General features: G+C 43.8%; 1 protein-coding gene across 1 annotated transcript in view; it reads left to right on the top strand.

Moving 5' to 3' along the window:
• The first annotated feature begins 1,008 nt into the window (after positions 1–1,008).
• Positions 1,009–19,410, top strand: part of EXT2 (exostosin glycosyltransferase 2) — a 157,055-nt gene continuing 138,653 nt past the window's right edge. The window contains exons 1-3 of the mRNA XM_066362932.1: positions 1,009–1,192; positions 11,004–11,569; positions 12,474–12,563. Of these exons, the coding sequence (XP_066219029.1) occupies positions 11,034–11,569; positions 12,474–12,563 (626 nt within the window). The 5' untranslated portion in view covers positions 1,009–1,192; positions 11,004–11,033. The remainder of the gene's footprint in view (positions 1,193–11,003; positions 11,570–12,473; positions 12,564–19,410) is intronic.

Raw genomic sequence — 19,410 nt, 5'->3', positions numbered from 1 at the left:
GCGCTAAGGTACAGCTGGGACCAGAAACAGATTTGCATTCTGCAGCCGGTATCAAGTAAACTGCATAGACTCAGTGAGGGGTGTGTGTGTGTGTGTGTGTGTGTGTGTGTCATTTCATTAGCTTCTCAGTAACACTTTGAATTTTGATTGAATTTTTTAGATTCCACTTACTACCTTATGACAGGAATTTTACTGTGCATGTAGAAGGCTAGATTACATAAATAATATAAAAACAAAATGAAAATAAAGTCTCTCTTCCCCATTTCTTCCTCCGCAATTGCTCTCCCCAAAATTGTTAATTGCTTCTTGGATTCGTTCCTGAAAAAAACTGTACATATGCCTTAATGTAATCATCTACATATATATGTTAATCTCTCCTGTTCTTTGTATGTATACATATTTATATACATGTGCATATGTATTTCATTTGTTTCTTAACATAAAAGGGATCATACTTGCCCACTGTTTTTGACCTGGGGCCCTGCTGTCATATGAACATATACTGAAGATAATTCTGCACAAACACATATGTGCATTCTTATATTATTCCATTTTAACCAAGCTCCATAATTTATTTTGGTTGTGTCAGGTTTTTTGTGTTTTTTTTTGCTATTATTAGAAATAGTACTGTAATGAGTATTTTTAATAAACATTGTTGAGACTATACACAGGGTAAATTTCATACAGGGGGGTTGTTGGGGGAAGTTTACCGCGTTTTCCATTTGATGGATACTGCCAATTGCTTTCCAGGGATGTTTCACGCCTCACTGATACTGATTACGGTATAATACAATATTACATTTTTGTCGGTTTTAGAAGTTTTTATCAGTGAAGCATGGTGCTTCTTGTCGGTTTGCAGTTTCTTTAATTATGAACAAGTCTGCCTGGCTTTGAGTTTCCCTGTTGGAGCCTGAGCTTGACGCGCCTGCCTGGGAGAAACCGTAAGCGGTGCCCTGACTCCTCCTGTCCAGTAGGGGGCGCGGGCCAGGCCGCTCCCGCATGCGCAGTGCGCTAGGTGTCAGAGGCCGAGCCGGGTCCCCGGCGCCGCACTCCTCGCTCGCTCGCGCAGCCCTGGCGCCCGGGGTGGCGGCCGCCGATTCGCAGCGATCCCACCTGGGCTGCCGTGTCCCGCGCCACGCGGCATGAGCCGGTGACCGAGCGCGGGGCCGAGCGGGAGGCACCCGTGGCCGAGGTGAGCGCAGCACCGAAGGGCCGGCGGGTGCGGAGGTGCGGGCTCGGGCCTCCCCGGGCCGCGGCGCAGTCTGGCCCCGGCCGCCGGGAGAGCGCGGGCCGTGCGGAGGCCTGAGGGCTGCGGGAGGCGCCCCGCCCCGCCCCGCCCCGCGGGGCCGCTGGCCGCGACGACGTGCCGCTTTGGGGGCGCTTTGCTCCCCGCACTTCCTTCTCCTTGCCCGGCCCGCCCCGCGCTGGGTTCCCACCTGTCTCCCTGTCCACGCTGTCCCGCGTCCGCTCCTTTCATTTCTGCCGGGGCCGCCCTCCGCCCTGAGCTCCCTCCGCCCTGAGCTCTCCCCTCCTTCCCGCGAGCCGCGGGGACCTGTCTCCTCTGCGGCGACTCCTGGGCGCTGCGGGGGCCTGTGGCACCCAGGGCGGGGCGGGGTGCCGCGGGCGGGGCTGGGTGCCTGTGCCCCACCCACCTCGGAAAGAGGACTAGGTGGGGAGGGTGGCCGAGGGCTCTGGGCTCTGGACATCCACTGGAAGCTGAGGGGCATTTGGAGGTTTCCTGCTGGTGGTGGGAACTAGATCTAGGTCTACCTTTTTCCCCAAACTACGGCCTGCGGGCCGCATGCGGCCCCCTGAGGCCATTTATCCGGCCCCCACCGCACTTCCAGAAGGGGCACCTCTTTCATTGGTGGTCAGTGAGAGGAGCATAGTTCCCATTGAAATACTGGTCAGTTTGTTGATTTAAATTTACTCGTTCTTTATTTTAAATATTGTATTTGTTCCTGTTTTGTTTTTTTACTTTAAAATAAGATATGTGCAATGTGCACAGGGATTTGTTCATATTTTTTTTATAGTCTGGCCCTCCAACAGTCTGAGGGACAGTGAACTGGCCCCCTGTGTAAAAAGTTTGGGGACCCCTTAAGTCTTAAGGGGTTTGTAAATTTCGGAGCTCAGAGGCTCTTCACGGTAATGCGATTTATGACTCACTTGCCGTCATTCCTCACTTCCGCTGCTTTAAGCCTTCTGGTTGGGTGTGCTGGTGAGAATGGATAGATTTTCTTCTGCCAGGTTATGTTGTTTCAGCTAATTGAAGAACGAAAAAGGTTTATTCAATCTAGGCTTTTTGAAGGTGAGCAGGGGAGGCCGCTTCCCGTGAGAAGAACCCAAGGCTAGAGCCAGACTGCCGTCCTCCACGTCTCAGCGTTGGCATTTTCTAGCTGTGTGTCATTGGGCACGTTACTCAACCTTGCTGTTGCACTTTCCCTGTCTGTAAAATGAGGATAATAGCTTGTCACATGGCACTCTAAGGTAGATTAAATAAATTAACCCAAAGTGCTTAAAACAGATCTTGACATGTAGTAAATCCTCAGTCATGTTTAGTTATTAGCTAATTATAATAACTAAATATAATTGAATTGATTATTATATAATTCACTAACAAAGAGGTACAGGTTTTTTTTTTTTAAATGGAAACCAGTTTTAGGGCTGGTTAGTCACAGTATAACTTTAATTGTGAAGAAGTCTATCAGGTATGGCAGTGAATTGCAGATTTGCCTGAGTTGGCTGATATTTGGTTCGTTTGTTTTCAGGTACATCTGGGTTAAGTTCTAGTGTCACTGAACCCTGGGAATTCAGCTGTGAGTGCTTTTCCAAAAAAGGTTAAGGGATGTAAAGTACAGCATTTGGAATATAGTCAGTAATATTCTATTAACTATGTATGCTCTCAGAGGGGTGTGAGATTTATTCGAATGGTCACTTAGTAAGTTACATAGTGTTTAATCACTGGGTTATACGCCTGAAACTAATATAATAATGTGTGTCAACTGTAATTAAAAATAAAAAATGAATTAAAAAGTTAAGATAACAGATTGTGACTCAAAACATTGGACTGAGTGGATTGGAATCAGCCCAAAACACCAAGGAAAGGTTATTCAGGCAAATTTTAGGAATAAATAATTCCAGGAACAGAAAATGCATCTCATCCGGACAGTAGAGTGGGGTTAAAAGATTTTCCCACTGACTTAGTGCTTGACAGCCAGCCAGATGGTTCCAGTGTTTTGCAGGGACAGGGTTGATGTGTTTCAAGGAGGGTAAAGTTTGTAGGGCTTTGGTGTGAAATTCTTGTTTTCATCCAGGTTATGGTATTATGTGGAACAAACAGTCATTAGTAGGAGATTCCTTTTGGTCTGTCTTCTTCAGGGAAGCTCAGTGTTAGAGGAGAGGAGGGTGTTTAGTGGTGGACACAGAAAATTCAGTCTATACCTAACGATTTCCCCCCCCCCCCCCTTTGCAATCTCTAGTTCAAGAAAGCTGATGATCAGTTCCTCACCTTACAATAACTCAAAACTTGGGCCTGAAAGGTGTGTGCACTGATGGAACTGGGAAGGACAGAGACACTCATTCATTCAAGAGACATTTGTGGTTATATAAAATGTGTTCTAGGCATGGGATTGGATGCTGATAATACATAAACCGAGACAGTTGGTACTAGAAATCGCTCTAGAAAGCAGACAGAATAGTACTGTGAAACTGGAATCACTCACCCTCAGATGGCAACACGGACCCCTTTGCTGGTGGTGAGTGAGGTGCGGATAGCCCCTGGTAATAGCCCCTGGTGTCTCTAGCGTCACCACTGTAAGACTCCCAGAGGGGACTGGGATGAGAGGGAAGGCACTGGCTAGTACAGTAGCTCTAGCACTTGACCGGTATGTGGAAAATGGTAATGATGAGAATAGTGGAATTGGCTGCCTTGTTTTTTGAATCTCCCTTAGGGGCCTTGAGATAATACAAGGTTCAGATCGCCATGGCTGGATAGCTCAGTTGGTTAGTATCATCCCAAAGCGCAGAGGTTGCTGGTTCAATCCCCAGTTAGGGCACACACAGGAACAGATTGATGTTACTGTTTCTCTCACTCTCTTCCTCTCTCACTAAAATCAATAAATTTTTTAAAAAAAAGAAAGAAAAGATATGGCTTGGATCAGGACGCCCTGTGAAAGACAGATTGCTCTATGACAGCCTCTTCAGCAGGAGCGCAGACTGTTGACAATCAGTCCCCAGATTTAATCGTAATTGTGGCAGAACTGCAAAGGAAGCTGAATGCACAGCTTACCCAGACTACTTCTGCTAAAGTCAGGAGCGAGACCTGGGATGGAGATAATTTGGGTGGAGGCATTGGGCACTTGGAACGCCCAGGTTTCCTTAGCTCCTCTGGGCCAGCGGAAGTGTCCACCTCTCTATTGTAGAGGAGAACGACTTCGTGCCTAGGCAGTAGGCAGAGACCTCACTTGAGGCAGATGCCTTGCTAGATACTGTTTATGCTCCTTAAGATCTGCCTCTTCTTCCCTTCAGCTCTCAGCATTGCCTAAGCAGGCAAGTACAGTCCCTGCTACAGGGGGAATAGCTTTTGTACTGAAAATACTGTAGGACCTGATTCATATGAACCAGCTGGAATCGGGGCAGCAGGTAATTTTGAGGGTGTTAGACGAAGAGTGGGTGTACTGGTTGATTATCAAGCTGTACAGGAGAGACTGTTGCCTTGAGGGCATTCTCATGATTCAGGATTTAATGGCCTAGCAAGGCCTAATATGCTGCTAGGCAGACTCCTTGAAGCTTGGGTATGGCAATGGCCAACACCGCTGGTTCTCAACAGCGGGTAGTTTGGCCTCCCCAGGGGATATTTTGACAGTGTCCAGATATAATTTTAGCTGTCAGAAGTAAGGATGGCTTCTGGCTTCTACTGAGCAGAAACCAAGGATGCTATTAAACTGTCTACATTTTACAGATCAGCTCCCCACAGTTATCTGGGCAAAGAATTGAGGAAAGGGTCAGGAGGAGATTGGAGGTGGAGGTTTGAAGTAGATTTATTTTTCAAGGCTAGAGACACACTGCTTGCCCATATTCCTGGGTGGGTGAGCTCCCTTCACTCTAGAAATATGGAATGCCCAGGAAGGGGACCAGCATCTTGGAGAAGCTCAGTGTTGACTGTCCTCTGTAGGTCACAATTTACTTTAGTTCCCAACTCTTTATGGAGACGATAGGATTCTGAAGTAGCAGAGGCGTATTTCAGGGTGGTGGCACTAAGCATCAGAAGTCAGGTAGATACAATAAATGCCCATATGGGCATCAAGACCTGACTCGCAGCCAGTGTGCCTTGACCCACCGTGATGCTAATAGAGCATGGTGTTCCTGAGGGCAGTGTAGACGGGCAGCCAACTAGGATGCTGCTTGACTTGTATAACCAGATAAAAATCAAGCACTGGCAAGTAGGCTGATGTCAGCTGCTGTAATGGAAAAATCACTGTTCATCACCTGGTTTTCAGATGTGAGCTTTCAGACCCTTATCCCATGGATTGAGAGGAAGGCTGGATCTCTTTGAAGAAATACTTTGCAACATCCTTGCAAGTATAAACAAATGTTCCCCCAGTTCTTCCTGAAGGGAAGCACAGCTCTTTGTCAGATTAGCTGTACATCAAGGAAAGGGTTCTATCCACACCTTTTGAGGACTGTTGCTATATATTCTGAGCTGACAGTAGTACCAGGAAACCCTCAAGTATTAGTGGATAGGAGTTGGCAGATAAATGCTCTAGACCAGTGGTAGTCAACCTGGTCCCTACCGCCCACTAGTGGGCATTCCAGCTTTCTTGGTGGGCGGTAGCAGAGCAACCAAAGTATAAATAAAAAGATAGATTTAACTATAGTAAGTTGTTTTATAAAGATTTATTCTGCCAAACAGCGAAAATCTGACATAAAGTACTTGGTAAGTAATTATTATATGCTTTAACTTGCTGTAACTCTGCTTTATAAATTTTATAAAGTAAAGTTACTTCCCTACTTTATAAATCACCATTACTGTGGAATCGGTGGGCAGTTAGAAAATTTTACTACAAACAGAGATACAAGAGTGGGCGGAAGGTATAAAAAGGTTGACTACCCTGCTCGACTCTCATCCTTCGGTGGGACAAGATGTAGCCTACATGGTTCTTCAGAGTGGTCCTAGCAGCCCTGAGGCCCCTGTTGCCCTCAGCAGCAACCTGCTTAGTAATACAGTCCTTCCTGGCTTTCTCCAGTTCCCTCTCTGTCCTTGCTGCTTCACTCTAGTTTCCTGAGGTCACCTTCCAAGTAAGTAAACTACATACTTACACCCCCATCCTTGCTTTGGTTTTGTTTTTTGTCTATTTTTTTTTGCAGAGAGGGACACAGTTGGGGACCCAAACTATGACAGGTAGAAAGCAAAATGAATTGCTTAGGAATGTAACATAGTGGGTGTCAGCTTTTGTTCTAGCCCTTCTGCTGACCAGTTGGGACTCTGGAGCCAGATTACGTTCCTCCCGGGAGTTCCTGTGGCCCGGGTCACAGTCAACACTTGGTGGTGTTGGACTGTTTTCCTGTGCTGGTAGAGAGATGTCTCACTGCGGTTCTACTTTCCCTGGCCACAGATGAGGCCGAACATCTTTTCACATGTTTCTTCTGTGAAATTTGTGCGAGTCTTATCCAGTTTTCTATTTTTTATCCGTTTTGTGTTTTTTTTTTGTTGTTGTTTTTATTGCTTTGTATGCGTTCTTTATTCTGGTTATTAGTGTATATATTGCAAGTATCTTCTACAATAGTTTGTAGATTTTTTTACTTCCTTATGGTGTCATTCCATGAACCAAAGTTCTTAATTGTAACCTTGAGTTTATTATTGTATCTTTTCCTACTTTGTTTCTATTTTGTCTTTTCCTGTATTGTTTCAGAAATCATTCTCTTCCCAGAAGTAAATATTCTTTCTTGTGTTCTAAATATTTTATAGGTTTGCCTGATACATATACATATAACTTTTTAATCTACTTTTATAGATTTTTCCCTCCCTCTGGTTGCTTTTAATATTTTTCTCTGGCTTTTTTTTAAGTGGTTTTACTTTGACCTATCCAGGTGGGGTTTCTTTGTATGTATATATTCTGCTTGGAACTTAGTATCTTGAATCTGTGAGTTGATATTTTTTATTATTTTCAGAAAGCTTAATAAAAGACACCTGGATTCTCTTATCTACTTCTGCATCGAATTTTTGCAGTATCACACATCATGTAGTCTCTGGAAAATGAAAAGGAAGAAAATAATGTCAGTATTATGATGAAAACAGTTCAGGCCCTTTGAAAGGGTTGTGGGGAACCCCTGGAGTAGTGAACCATACTCTGACCGGTAGTCTTTAAGATTTTGGTGTTAAGGTTATACACTAACCTCTTAAATAAGCTGTGGAGTGTACCCTCTTTTTTCTGAACTCTATAACAATTTGTGCAAAATTAGAATTATTGTTTTTTAGTGTTTAGTAGAACTTGGAAAATCTTCTGGGTCTGGGATTTTCTTTATAGGAAGATTTTAAAACTTCTGATTCAGTTTCTTTAATGAATAGTTATATTCAGGTTTACTGTTTTTCCTTGAGACCATTTTGATGTTACATTTTAAAATAATGTTTCCATTTCATCCCAGTTTTCAGATATATTGGCATAAGTGCATTGGTATTAATAATCTTATCTTTTAAATATATGTAGCATTTAGAGTTGTTTCCATTTTCATTTGGATATTTATTTGTGCTTTTTTCCTTTCTCTTGATTAATCTTATCAGAATTATTTCAAATGTCAATTTTATTCATCTTTAAAAAAAACTTTTAGCTATGTTGACCCCTTTTGTTCTCTCTTTAATTAATTATTTTGTGTTTTGTTTATTACCTATTTCCTCCGATTATTTTTGGATTTATTTTGTCCTTATAATGTCTTTTTTGTAGTTAATCTGCAAATCATGAAAATTTGTAAAGCTTTTGTTCCCTTAACCCCAGTTTTGTTAGAGTGTGAAACAGTATTTTTCAAACTGGGTAACCTGTTATTGGATGGTATAATTGAGATAGTAGGTTTTGGCTAGAATTTTTAAAAACGCAGTAAGATAACAGAATAGAAAAATACAATGTTCACCAAATGTCCTATGACTAGTACTGTGTACTAAGGTTAAACATTGTTTTGTGAAACTTCTATTTTGAATAAATATATGCCACACACACACACACACATATACATATACACATTTGTGCCTATATTGTAGGTTTTAGTTGAAAAGAAAAATTTGAAAGACACTGTGTAGTAGTGGCTTTCAAAGGTAGTTTGTTTCAATGAAGATTTTAAACCTGGTCGCACAAAATAAACATCTGAGCAGCTTGCTAAAATGACAGATTTTGTGACCTTATTTTAGATCTGCTAATACAACCTTCAGTGCTGGGGTCAGAGACTCTTACCAAGCTTCCTGTGTGATTCTCAGCCTTTGGGTATTTGAGAACCATTAATTCGAGATCTAAGTAAACCTTGAGAGCCTGTCGGGAAGTTCTAACGGGGAGCAGTACGCAGTGTTCAGTGCAGGTCCTGGCATGTATTTGTCCCAAAGCTCTAGGAGGGAATAATATTGAAGTGACAAGAAAGCTGTTGGCGGGGGCGGGGCCGGAGGTAGTGTGGGCGGGCAGCTGGGAACATCCTGTTGGTTGTATTAGCATGGGTCAAATAGAATATATCATATCCAATACCCCAAATGCTAATCTTTAGGCTTACAGTGTATGAGCTTTCATACATTAGTCTGTGACTAGCAAACTTGTTATGTTCCAGCTCATGGTCTCAGAGAGGAACAAGTAGAAATCATTCATGACTGTTCAGCACACTTTACCCAAAAAGCTGGTAATGATCACAACAGCCAAGGCTTGGCAGTGCCTTGCTGGCTAGGCAGGAAGCAGTTTTACAGTGTGGGCAGTGACCGGGGAGAGCTCTGTTTAGCTGAAGTGAAATTGGTTGATAAACCCTGAGGTGGTCTATGAGCTTTTCAGTTATTTCCCTTTATAGTAATAGCTTTTCTGAAAGATGAGTGAACAGAATGAGACCATTTTGTAGATTGAGACTTGGATTTGTGGCATGCCAAAGTATCTAGTTCGTTGCAATAACTTGGTAAGTCTGTGACATGTTACAGTCACACTCCAGGCTCTACTGTCCCCACCTAATATCTGGACAACAGGTAGGGGAGGTTTGTTTGGTAAGGATCTACAGGGGAAATCTGTGTTTTTAGTTGGGGACTAAGAGTTTTCTTTTTATCAGTCAGTGATGGTTATTTCATTTAGTTATGAATTGATTGAGTCACAAACTAACCCAATTCTTAGTGGCTTTAAAACAACAATCACATATTTGCTAAAGATTCTGCAATCTGTGTAGAGGTCAGTGGGGTGGATATGTCCACTTCACATAGTTCCATTGGGGTCTTTCTGAGGTTGCCTTCAACTGGAAGCTCCCCTTCCTTACAGTGTGGCAGCTGGGTTCCAAGAGGACAAAACCAGTGACTATAGGATTTCTTAAGGCCAGGACTCAAAAGCCCTAGTATGTCACTTCTGACACATTCTCTTAGTCAAAGCAGATCACAAACAAAGCTAGCCCAGATTCAATGGGAAGGGAAATAGATTCCACCTTTGGATTGGATTGCACATTCACTGGTGAGAGTAGCTGTTGGCATCAATCTTTGGAAACTGATCCACCACACTGGCCCTATTTTCCCTCCTTCCTTCCCTCCCTCCTTTCTTCTTTCCTCCCTCCATCTCTCCCTCCCCCTCCCCTCCTGCCTCTCCCTCTTTCTCTCTTTCCCTCCCTCCCTCCATCCTTCCCTCCCCCTCCCTCTTTCTCTCTCTCTCTCTCTCCCTCCCTCCCTTCCTCCCTCCTTCCCTCCCTCCCTCTTTCCTTCCTTCCCTCCTTTCCTCTCTCTCTCCATTCTTTTATTCCTTCTATCTAAATGTGTCAACTACTGCCTTTCTTATAAAACATTGCTGTATATTTTATTTGGAGATTAAAGATTAATATTTTCTTCTCTAATACCCTTGCCACTTGATACTTTCCTAGTGGTATTTCTAATAATTTATTTTTATTTTTATTTTTCCTTTTACAGAGACACAGAGAGAGTCAGAGAGAGGGATAGACAGGGACAGACAGACAGGAACGGAGAGATGAGAAGCATCAATCATTAGTTTTTCGTTGCGCATTGCAACACCTTAGTTGTTCATTGATTGCTTTTTCATATGCGCCTTGACCATGGGCCTTCAGCAGACCGAGTAACCCCTTGCTTGAGCCAGCGACCTTGGGCTCAAGCTGGTGAGCTTTTTTTTTTTTTTGCTCAAACCAGATGAACCCGCGCTCAAGCTAGCGACCTCGGGGTCTGGAACCTGGGTCTTCCGCATCCCGGTCCGACGCTTTACCCACTGCGCCACTGCCTGGTCAGGCCCTAGTGGTATTTCTATATCTTACGTTTTGGTACAGTTTTGTTTCTCACTAGAAGGAAAATTCCTTTAAGACGGGGTCTCTGCTTGGTTCTGTTTCTTTTACAATTTGTGGTAGTTGCTCCCTAGAGGGTTGAATGAATAAATGAATGGAAACAGATTTTAGGGAACTACGCCTCAGTTTGTCCAGATGAAGCGTCAGTTGTTATGCAGTGTTTGAAAACAAAACGAAACAGCAGTCGTTAGCTGTTCCACTTTTGTTTTTCTTCTCTGGCCCCACACGTTTACGAACTTATGCTTTTGGTGAATATATTTAGGATATAATTGTATTTTTATATCATATTATAGATATTTATATTAAGTAGTATATGTAGTATTAAATGTTAAAGATATTATATAGCATATATTCGTATCTATAAAGAAAGGTCAAAATTCCTTTTCATTATTTCATCAAACCTCTTAAGGGAAAGACACAGGTATATTAAAAGTTAAACAGTCCTTTCAACTGTCATTTACCCCAAATACTTCATTTTTCTCCTTTCTTCACCTGTTGACCAGGAGCGTGAGGAAGAGGCTGTCTGTGTCATTATGTGTGCGTCGGTCAAGTACAATATCCGGGGTCCTGCCCTCATCCCAAGAATGAAGACCAAGCACCGAATCTACTACATCACCCTCTTCTCTGTTGTCCTCCTGGGCCTCATTGCCACGGGCATGTTTCAGTTCTGGCCTCATTCCATCGAGTCCTCAAGTGACTGGAACGTAGAGAAGCGCAGTGTCCGAGACGTGCCCGTGGTCCGGCTGCCGGCCGACAGTCCCATCCCTGAGCGGGGCGACCTCAGTTGCAGAATGCACACGTGTTTTGATGTCTACCGCTGTGGCTTCAACCCAAAGAACAAAATCAAGGTGTATATCTACTCTCTGAAGAAGTACGTGGATGACTCTGGCGTCCCAGTCAGCAACACCATCTCCCGGGAGTATAATGAGCTGCTCACGGCTATCTCAGACAGCGACTACTACACGGACGACATCACCCGGGCCTGCCTGTTTGTCCCTTCCATCGACGTGCTGAACCAGAACTCGCTCCGCATTAAGGAGACTGCGCAAGCGCTGGCCCAGCTCTCTAGGTATTTTACAGACTGGAGCCACGTCCTTCAGGGAACTGAAGGGAAGGGGAGCGAGAAGAATGTTCCTCCCCTGGGGCTGGCTCTTCCCTCATGGAGGGGACGTGGGTGGGCAGTGCTTTAGCACGAGGGCAGTGCTGTGAGCAGTCCGCCTTCGGTGCTTCTGTGATGGGCTCACACTTCTTAGAGGGTAAAAACTATGGACGGGTCATCTCTCCAGATATTTTCTTTTAAATTTAAATACTTTTCCCCACATCTTTATTATCCACAAATACATGTTCACTGTAAAAGTTCTGAAAATACAGGTAAACAAAAGAGTGTAAGACTTATCCTGTTTCTAAGACATAATCATTATTAATGTTTTGATGTTACTTTTCAGTCATCTTTGTAAAAATATATGCATATGCATAATTATATATTTCTGTATAAAAATATAAATATACATTTTAGTCAAGAATAGGAACACAGTACATACTGTCTTACTGCTTTTTTCCCTTAAATATATCATGAATATATTTTCAAATTTTATACTTTTTTACTATATAATTTTAAGGGCTGTGTAGTATTCCATGTTGCACGTGTTCCATGATGTATTTAACCAACCTTCTATATTTGATTTATTTTTTGTTTCTTTAATGGCACACATTTAGAGTTTCAGGCTTCCATGATCATAAGCAGTTCTATCGTGGACAGGCTCGGAGTACACGTCCACCCGTATTTCCCTTCTGTGGCTCCAGACTGATTAACACCTGATGCGCTACCCGGATCACCGGAAGCCCCCTTTGCATGCCTGAGAGGTGGCCCTATTTTAGGTTGGGGATACTTGCTACTTATCATCCAGTAACTGGTTCTTGTTTTTGTTTCTTCATCATTGACGTGTAAATTCTCCTGTTTGATTTCTTATTAGGTGGGATCGAGGTACAAACCACCTGCTGTTTAACATGCTGCCTGGAGGTCCCCCAGATTACAACACGGCTCTGGATGTCCCCAGAGACAGGTGGGTGTGTTTGGGGTTGTCACTGTGATGGGTTTCTGAGGCTTAAGTAAATATAAGACCCTTTTATTCATGTGTAATCATATTTCTAAGCCTACTAGGACCTACTTTGTAATCAGAATTGCTTGTTAAAATAAAAAATTGCCCTAGGCACTTTCCTCTTTAAGAGATAGAACTGAGATCTTCTTAGATCTGTTGTGGGGAACCAATTACAGCTTATGTTCTAGAACAGTGATTTTCAACCTTTTTTGAGCCGTGGCACATTTTTTACATTTACAAAATCCTGGGGCACACCACCTACCAAAATGACACAAAATGACACTCTAACTGCTAGAATTTATTTAAAGTTTAAATAAATTACATTTATTAAAAAAAAAGTTAAATAAAAAAGGATAACCCCCTCATATATACAGTCCCATGTAACATCCCTCATATATACAGTCCCATGTAACATCCCTCATATATACAGTTGCACGTAACATCCCCTTATAAATACAGTCCCACGTAACATCCCCTCATATACAGTCCCATGTAACCTCATATATACAGTCCCATGTATCATCCCTCATATATACAGTCCCATGTAACCCCTCATATATACAGTCCCATGTATCATCCCTCATATATACAGTCACATGTAACATCCCTCATATATACAGTCGCACGTAACATCCCCTTATAAATACAGTCTCATGTAACATCCCCTCATATACAGTCCCATTAACCTCATATATACAGTCCCATGTATCCCTCATATATACAGCCCCGCTAATAGATACTGGCGCTTTCATAAAGGTTGTGGGTTCAAATCAATTTGGCAAATACTCTCTCTATATAGAGACTGGACAAAATCAATTTTAGAAAATGTTGGGTACTTGTGTAACATCATAAGTCCTCAGAGCATCTCTACTGTCAGATTGAGACGTTTGCTTTCTAGGTAAGGATTCTGATAAATACTAGAGTTCTCCCTGAGGTTGTGGGTTCAAATCCCATGGTCAGCTGGGTGCAGGGGCCTTGATTCTGTCTGTTTTTTTTTTTTTTTCTGAAGCCGGAAATGGGGAGAGACAGTCAGACAGACTCCCGCATGTGCCTGACCGGGATCCACCCGGCACGCCCACCAGGGGGCGACGCTCTGCCCACCAGGGGGCGATGCTCTGCCCCTCCGGGGCATCGCTCTGCTGCGACCAGAGCCACTCCAGTGCCTGGGGCAGAGGCCGAGGAGCCATCCCCAGCGCCCGGGCCATCTTTGCTCCAGTGGAGCCTTGGCTGCGGGAGGGGAAGAGAGAGACAGAGAGGAAGGAGGGGGGGAGGGGTGGGGAAGCAGATGGGTGCTTCTCCTGGCTGGGAATTGAACCTGGGACTTCTGCACGCCAGGCCGATGCTCCACCACTGAGCCAACCGGCCAGGGCCTCTGTCTGTTTTGATGGTGTATATAGAGATTTGAGCTCTTGAAGAAGATGACCCTTCAGGAGGCCATATACAATATAGATAACATTGTGATGCATTGTATATCACCCTCTGCGGGGGCCTCTTTTAAAAAGAAAAAGGTCAAATATCTGTATACACCATCAGGATAGACATAACCAGCTCAGGCTGAGGCTTCATCTAGTGGTGGCAACATTTACCTCCTGTCCTGACCAAGATTAGAAATCGGGACCATGGGGAGGAGTAGCAGCTTCAACTACTCACTGCGGCCTCACAATGACAACTGCGCAGCAGCCCGAGCAGGGACCTTCCTGGGTGTGGATGAGAGGTGGCCTACTATTGGTTCATCGCTAGTGGTCGGGATGAATCCTAGAAGGTGATTGGTCACTGAGCGTTCCCTATGCCTCCACTCTTCCTGTCGCTGATAGCTGGAGGGATTGTAAGGGGAATGTTTATGTTCGGATGGAGGCAGCTGGCGGCAGGCCGGATAAATAGCCTCTGTGGGCCGTATCCGGCACGCAGGCCATAGTTTGGGGACCCATGTTTGATTTCCCCACGGCACACCTGTCCATGTCTCACGGCACACTAGTGTGCCGTGACACACTGGTTGAAAAACACTGTTCTAGAATAGCATCTTAAAAAACTATTTTTCTGTATATATATATTTTTTTTTTGTTTTTTTTTTTTGTTTTTTTTTTTTTCATTTTTCTGAAGCTGGAAACAGGGAGAGACAGTCAGACAGACTCCCGCATGCGCCCGACCGGGATCCACCCGGCACACCCACCAGGGGCGGTGCTCTGCCCCCCAGGGGGCGATGCTCTGCCCATCCTGGGCGTCGCCATATTGCGACCAGAGCCACTCTAGCGCCTGAGGCAGAGGCCACAGAGCCATGCCCAGCGCCCGGGCCATCTTTGCTCCAATGGAGCCTTGGCTGCGGGAGGGGAAGAGAGAGACAGAGAGGAAAGCGCGGCGGAGGGGTGGAGAAGCAAATGGGCGCTTCTCCTATGTGCCCTGGCCGGGAATCGAACCCGGGTCCTCCGCACGCTAGGCCGACGCTCTACCGCTGAGCCAACCGGCCAGGGCTGTATATATATTTTTAATCTGGGTGGGGAGGGAGAGAAATAGAGAGAGAGGCATCAACTTGTTGTTCACTTAGTTCCAGTTAGTTGTGTAATCACTGATTGTTTCTCGTTCATGCCCTGACCTCTTTCATGCCACGTCAGTGCTTTATCCACTGGGCTACCCGGCCAGAGCCTGTGTTAATGCCTTCTGAGTGCAGCACCCCCACCCCCTAAGGCCTGGTTCATGCCTGGTTTTTGTCAGCTCTGAATTTGTGAGCACTTGCCAGAAGTAGAGGCATAGCTTACTGAGGTGCCAGCTAAGGTTTCTCTTCTAGTGCTGGGTGCAGGGCTTCCAGGAGAGCAGAGAGCTTGGGCCCGAGATCAGAGACCTGGGAAATACTCAAGGTGTAAGATTGTTATAAGTTTATGCATAAACTCATTTATAATCAATTTTATTTCAGTTGATGTTTAACTCTTAAAAATCTCTGGAAAAGGTGAGTGAACAGCCCAGGGCTAGCTGTGTTCTTAATTTGTTAGAGGTTAACGTCCTTTATGAAAATCTACATAGTACAACTTTTCCTCAGATGATTAAATCTAAGCCCTCTTTGCTTTAAGTATTATCTAGAGTCAGAGTTGTGTTTCTAACCGGAAATACAGTTATCACTACGAGAGGGCCACGGGGACCACTCCTCAACGTTGACGTAGAAACTGTTTTGGACGATAGAGGGCAGTCAGGCTCCACACGTTCTGTAGAAACCAGCCAAACCCTAGCGATCCGGATTTGGCTCTCAGCCCCAGTGTTCCTGAGTGGGCTACTGTTTTATGGATTTGGTTGTTTTGGGAGAGGGAAACACTTTAGAGAATAGAGAAGGGAAGGAAAAGAGCTGTTAGGAACGTGATGTCTTCACCTGCTGTTCTGGGTTTATTTTGAGAAGGGCTTATTTCTGTTTGAGACATTTCGCTTTTTGCTGACATTTTGGTATATGTTTCTGCATGGGAGAAGGATTTTATTTTTATCAACTACACATGTTAAGTGGGGTTTCATTTCTCTGCAGGAAAGTGTCAAGTAGTGAGGAGAGAGTTTAAGTTCTTGCTAGTCCTTAGGTGTTACAGATCAGGAAGGGTGAATTGTTTTCCCTGCGTGTGTATTTTTGTAAGTGATTAGAAGCAATCCCGTGGCAAGTGATGAATCACCATATAGTCCTTCCGTAAATTTGCTTGTGGGAAGTTCATTTTGAAACCTAGGTGGTCCTATGTTTGGGGTAACGAATCAAAGATTTGTTTGTTAATTTTTCTTACCCTTTGTTCTTATTCCTGGATTCCGAGGAGGCAAGAACCAGATACAGGATGGTTTCAGCAGGAGCTGCATATCAGGCTATTTAGAAATTAGATAATAGATGGACTAGTTAGATTGCTTCTAAGATCTCCTTCAGCCTAAAGTCGTAGGTGTCATTATTTAAGGATTATTTTATTGGGGGAAATGCAGGAAACAGGACTGAAGGAAATGTCTGCTCAGAGAGCATCTCTTATGCTGCTTAAATCTGTTTTTATTTCTTTCAGTTTTCAAAAATCATAGCTATGATACACACTTTTTTTGTACAGGGTTGGAAACGTATGCAAGTATATAAAGAATAAAATGTAAACTTGTGCTTCCAAACTTCCCTCTCTTTTCACCCCTACTGGAAGGGAATCGCTGTTTTGCAAATAACTATGTGTATTTATGGGTTTACACACAAACTACACACACACACACACACACACACACATGTGCGTATTTAACTTAATTGGAAGCATATTATACTTCTTCAGTGCTTTACTTTACCGATCTTTGTTTTCTCAGATATGTCCTATAATATTACTACCTTGGACTTTTATTATTCTTTCTTTGCACATAGCTCTCACAGATTTCTACTTTGTGTGGGTGTATATTTATTAATTTACACTTGTTATGGAAAACTTCAAACCAGTATAAAAAGTGTGACTACCTGTCCAGCTTCAGTAATCATCAACTCAGTCCGTCTCCATTCATCTGCACTCCTGCCCAGGTTACCTAGAAGCACACCCCAGATGTTACAGCATTGCATCTGTAAATGTTCCCGTTTGAATCTGCACAGTAAGAGCTTTTTGAAAAACCAACTATAGTACTATTATACCTAAAAATTAATAGTAATTCTCTGATGTTACCAAATATTCACCAAATATCTAACCATTGTTCAAATTTACCTGTCTTATAGATTTGCTTGATTCAATAAATAAGTACAGGGTGGGGCAAAAGTAGGTTTACAGTTGTGAGTATGTGAAAGACAGAATTTATTTATTCTTGTATTATTACTTATTGTATTGCTTTCCATACAGACAACTGTAAATCTCCTTTTGCCTCACCCTGTGTGATCAGTGGAATTGGTCAGCTTTTTTTTTCTTTTTGCAAAACCTTAAGCTTTATATTTGAGGGATTTACAGGCCAGATTGCATGCATGGTTGAAAACAAAGCAAAGGCTAAACTTATAGCCAAACTGTGTTTAGGCACGATGCGTACTCAGGAGGAGGAGGAGAACTGTGAGAACATCTGAGGAAAGACCTGGACTAGGGACCGGAAGGACACGAGGCCATTGGGAGGGTTCAGTGACAGAGGACATGACCTAGAGCCAGGAAGTCCTGGAAAGTGCTAGAAATGCCAGAGGACACTCTGAGGGATCTGACACTGAGTCTGGCATGAATCTGATCATCATTAATACTCTTTTAGCTGCGAGGTTACTTCCCACTGTCTTGCAGCTTTGGAACTGATCTCTGATTTTGGGAGACATAATGGGAAAACAGAATGTGCGTCTCAGAAATTCACTTTTCAGTCAATGTAAAACACGTGTTCTTTCAAGCAAGGGATGCTTGCAATATTTTCTTCATTATACTGTTATGGAAACCTTGGCAGAAGATGATACAGTGACTTAAAGTTGACGTCTTGTCAATAACAGGGCTGGTGTGGGGTCTGTGTGATTAATGGCTGTCGTGGCTCTTCCCGAGATCACAAATAGAGATTGCACGTGTGTGATCTGTGACATAAGACATGCTTCGGATTGCATGCTTTTCAACTACTAGTGCTTAGCTCCCCCACTCCCCCAGGGAACAGACTAAAGTTTGGGGTCCTAGGGACACAGTAACAGTAAACATTGGTGTGATATACACCTGCTTCCTTTCTCACCACATACGCACACTCCTGTCCTCTGGGGCTGTGGGTGTAATATCTAATCACCCACTACCCGGGCTTACTTAGACTGCCCACTGCCTGTGTGCTGGATCCGTGTTTGCTTCTCTGCACAGAGGTCCTGGCGCCCGCACAGTCTGCTTGCCGTCATGGCCGTGGAACCTGCCCAGACTCATGTTGGATGCATTCACTGCTGAATGCTAATCAGGAAAAATAGGACCGTATGTTGGTACTAAGGATAGTCATTAAGTTTTACAGAGTCGACTGGCAGCTGCAGAGATTTTTAGCCTGCACATTACCTCACTAACCAATTCTTGGTTTCAGAAAGCTTAAACAAACAGATTGGGATTTCCAGGGGTGGTTTGAAAATCTTTGAACTTTAACTGGTCATGTTAGAAGGGAATGTATTCTGTCATCAGGGCAAGGAGAGGATTGGTAGCAATCAATATTGCAAAGTGTGGTTTCTTAGTTCAGACATTGAGGCTTACACTGCAGTGCTTGAAACTGGCAAAACTTTGCCCAGTAAGTGATTTTGATGGCTTTGGAATCCTAAAGACAGAATAACAATAAAAGTTGGTGTGATATACACCTGCTTCCTTTCTCTGATGAAGTGTCATTACACTACTTGCTGGATCCCATTAAAACAGTGTGTTCACAGCTTTCTAATTGAGGGAAAAGCTAGTGCATGCAAACTGCAAGAGAAGCACTGAAGGTCCAATTCTGGATTCTGCTTCCTGTGCAGGGAATTGGGTTAACGGGATTGAGTAACCGAGGGGATGAGAATTGCTGGGAGAGCCACACGATTCACGCATTGCTCTGGGATGACAGTGGAAAGAAGGGCTTGGGGTGGGAACTGGAGAGGAGCTGGGACGTGTGCAGTGTGAGATGTGCTACTTTGCTGTCTCCAATTCCTGTGCCCATTGTCGCCCGAGACTCTAGTCCAGGGGTCCCCAAACTTTTTACATAGGGGGCCAGTTCTCTGTCCCTCAGACTGTTGGAGGGCCGGAGTATAAAAAAACTATGAACAAATCCCTATGCACACTGCACATATCTTATTTTAAAGTAAAAAAACAAAACGGGAACAAATACAATATTTAAAATAAAGAACAAGTAAATTTAAATCAACAAACTGACCAGTATTTCAATGGGAACTATGCTCCTCTCA

The sequence above is a fragment of the Saccopteryx leptura genome, chromosome 1, assembly GCF_036850995.1.
Source record: "Saccopteryx leptura isolate mSacLep1 chromosome 1, mSacLep1_pri_phased_curated, whole genome shotgun sequence".
Lineage (NCBI taxonomy): Eukaryota > Metazoa > Chordata > Mammalia > Chiroptera > Emballonuridae > Saccopteryx > Saccopteryx leptura.
The sequence above is the reverse complement of the archived record's forward strand: the minus strand, read 5'-3'. Positions and strand labels throughout refer to the sequence as shown.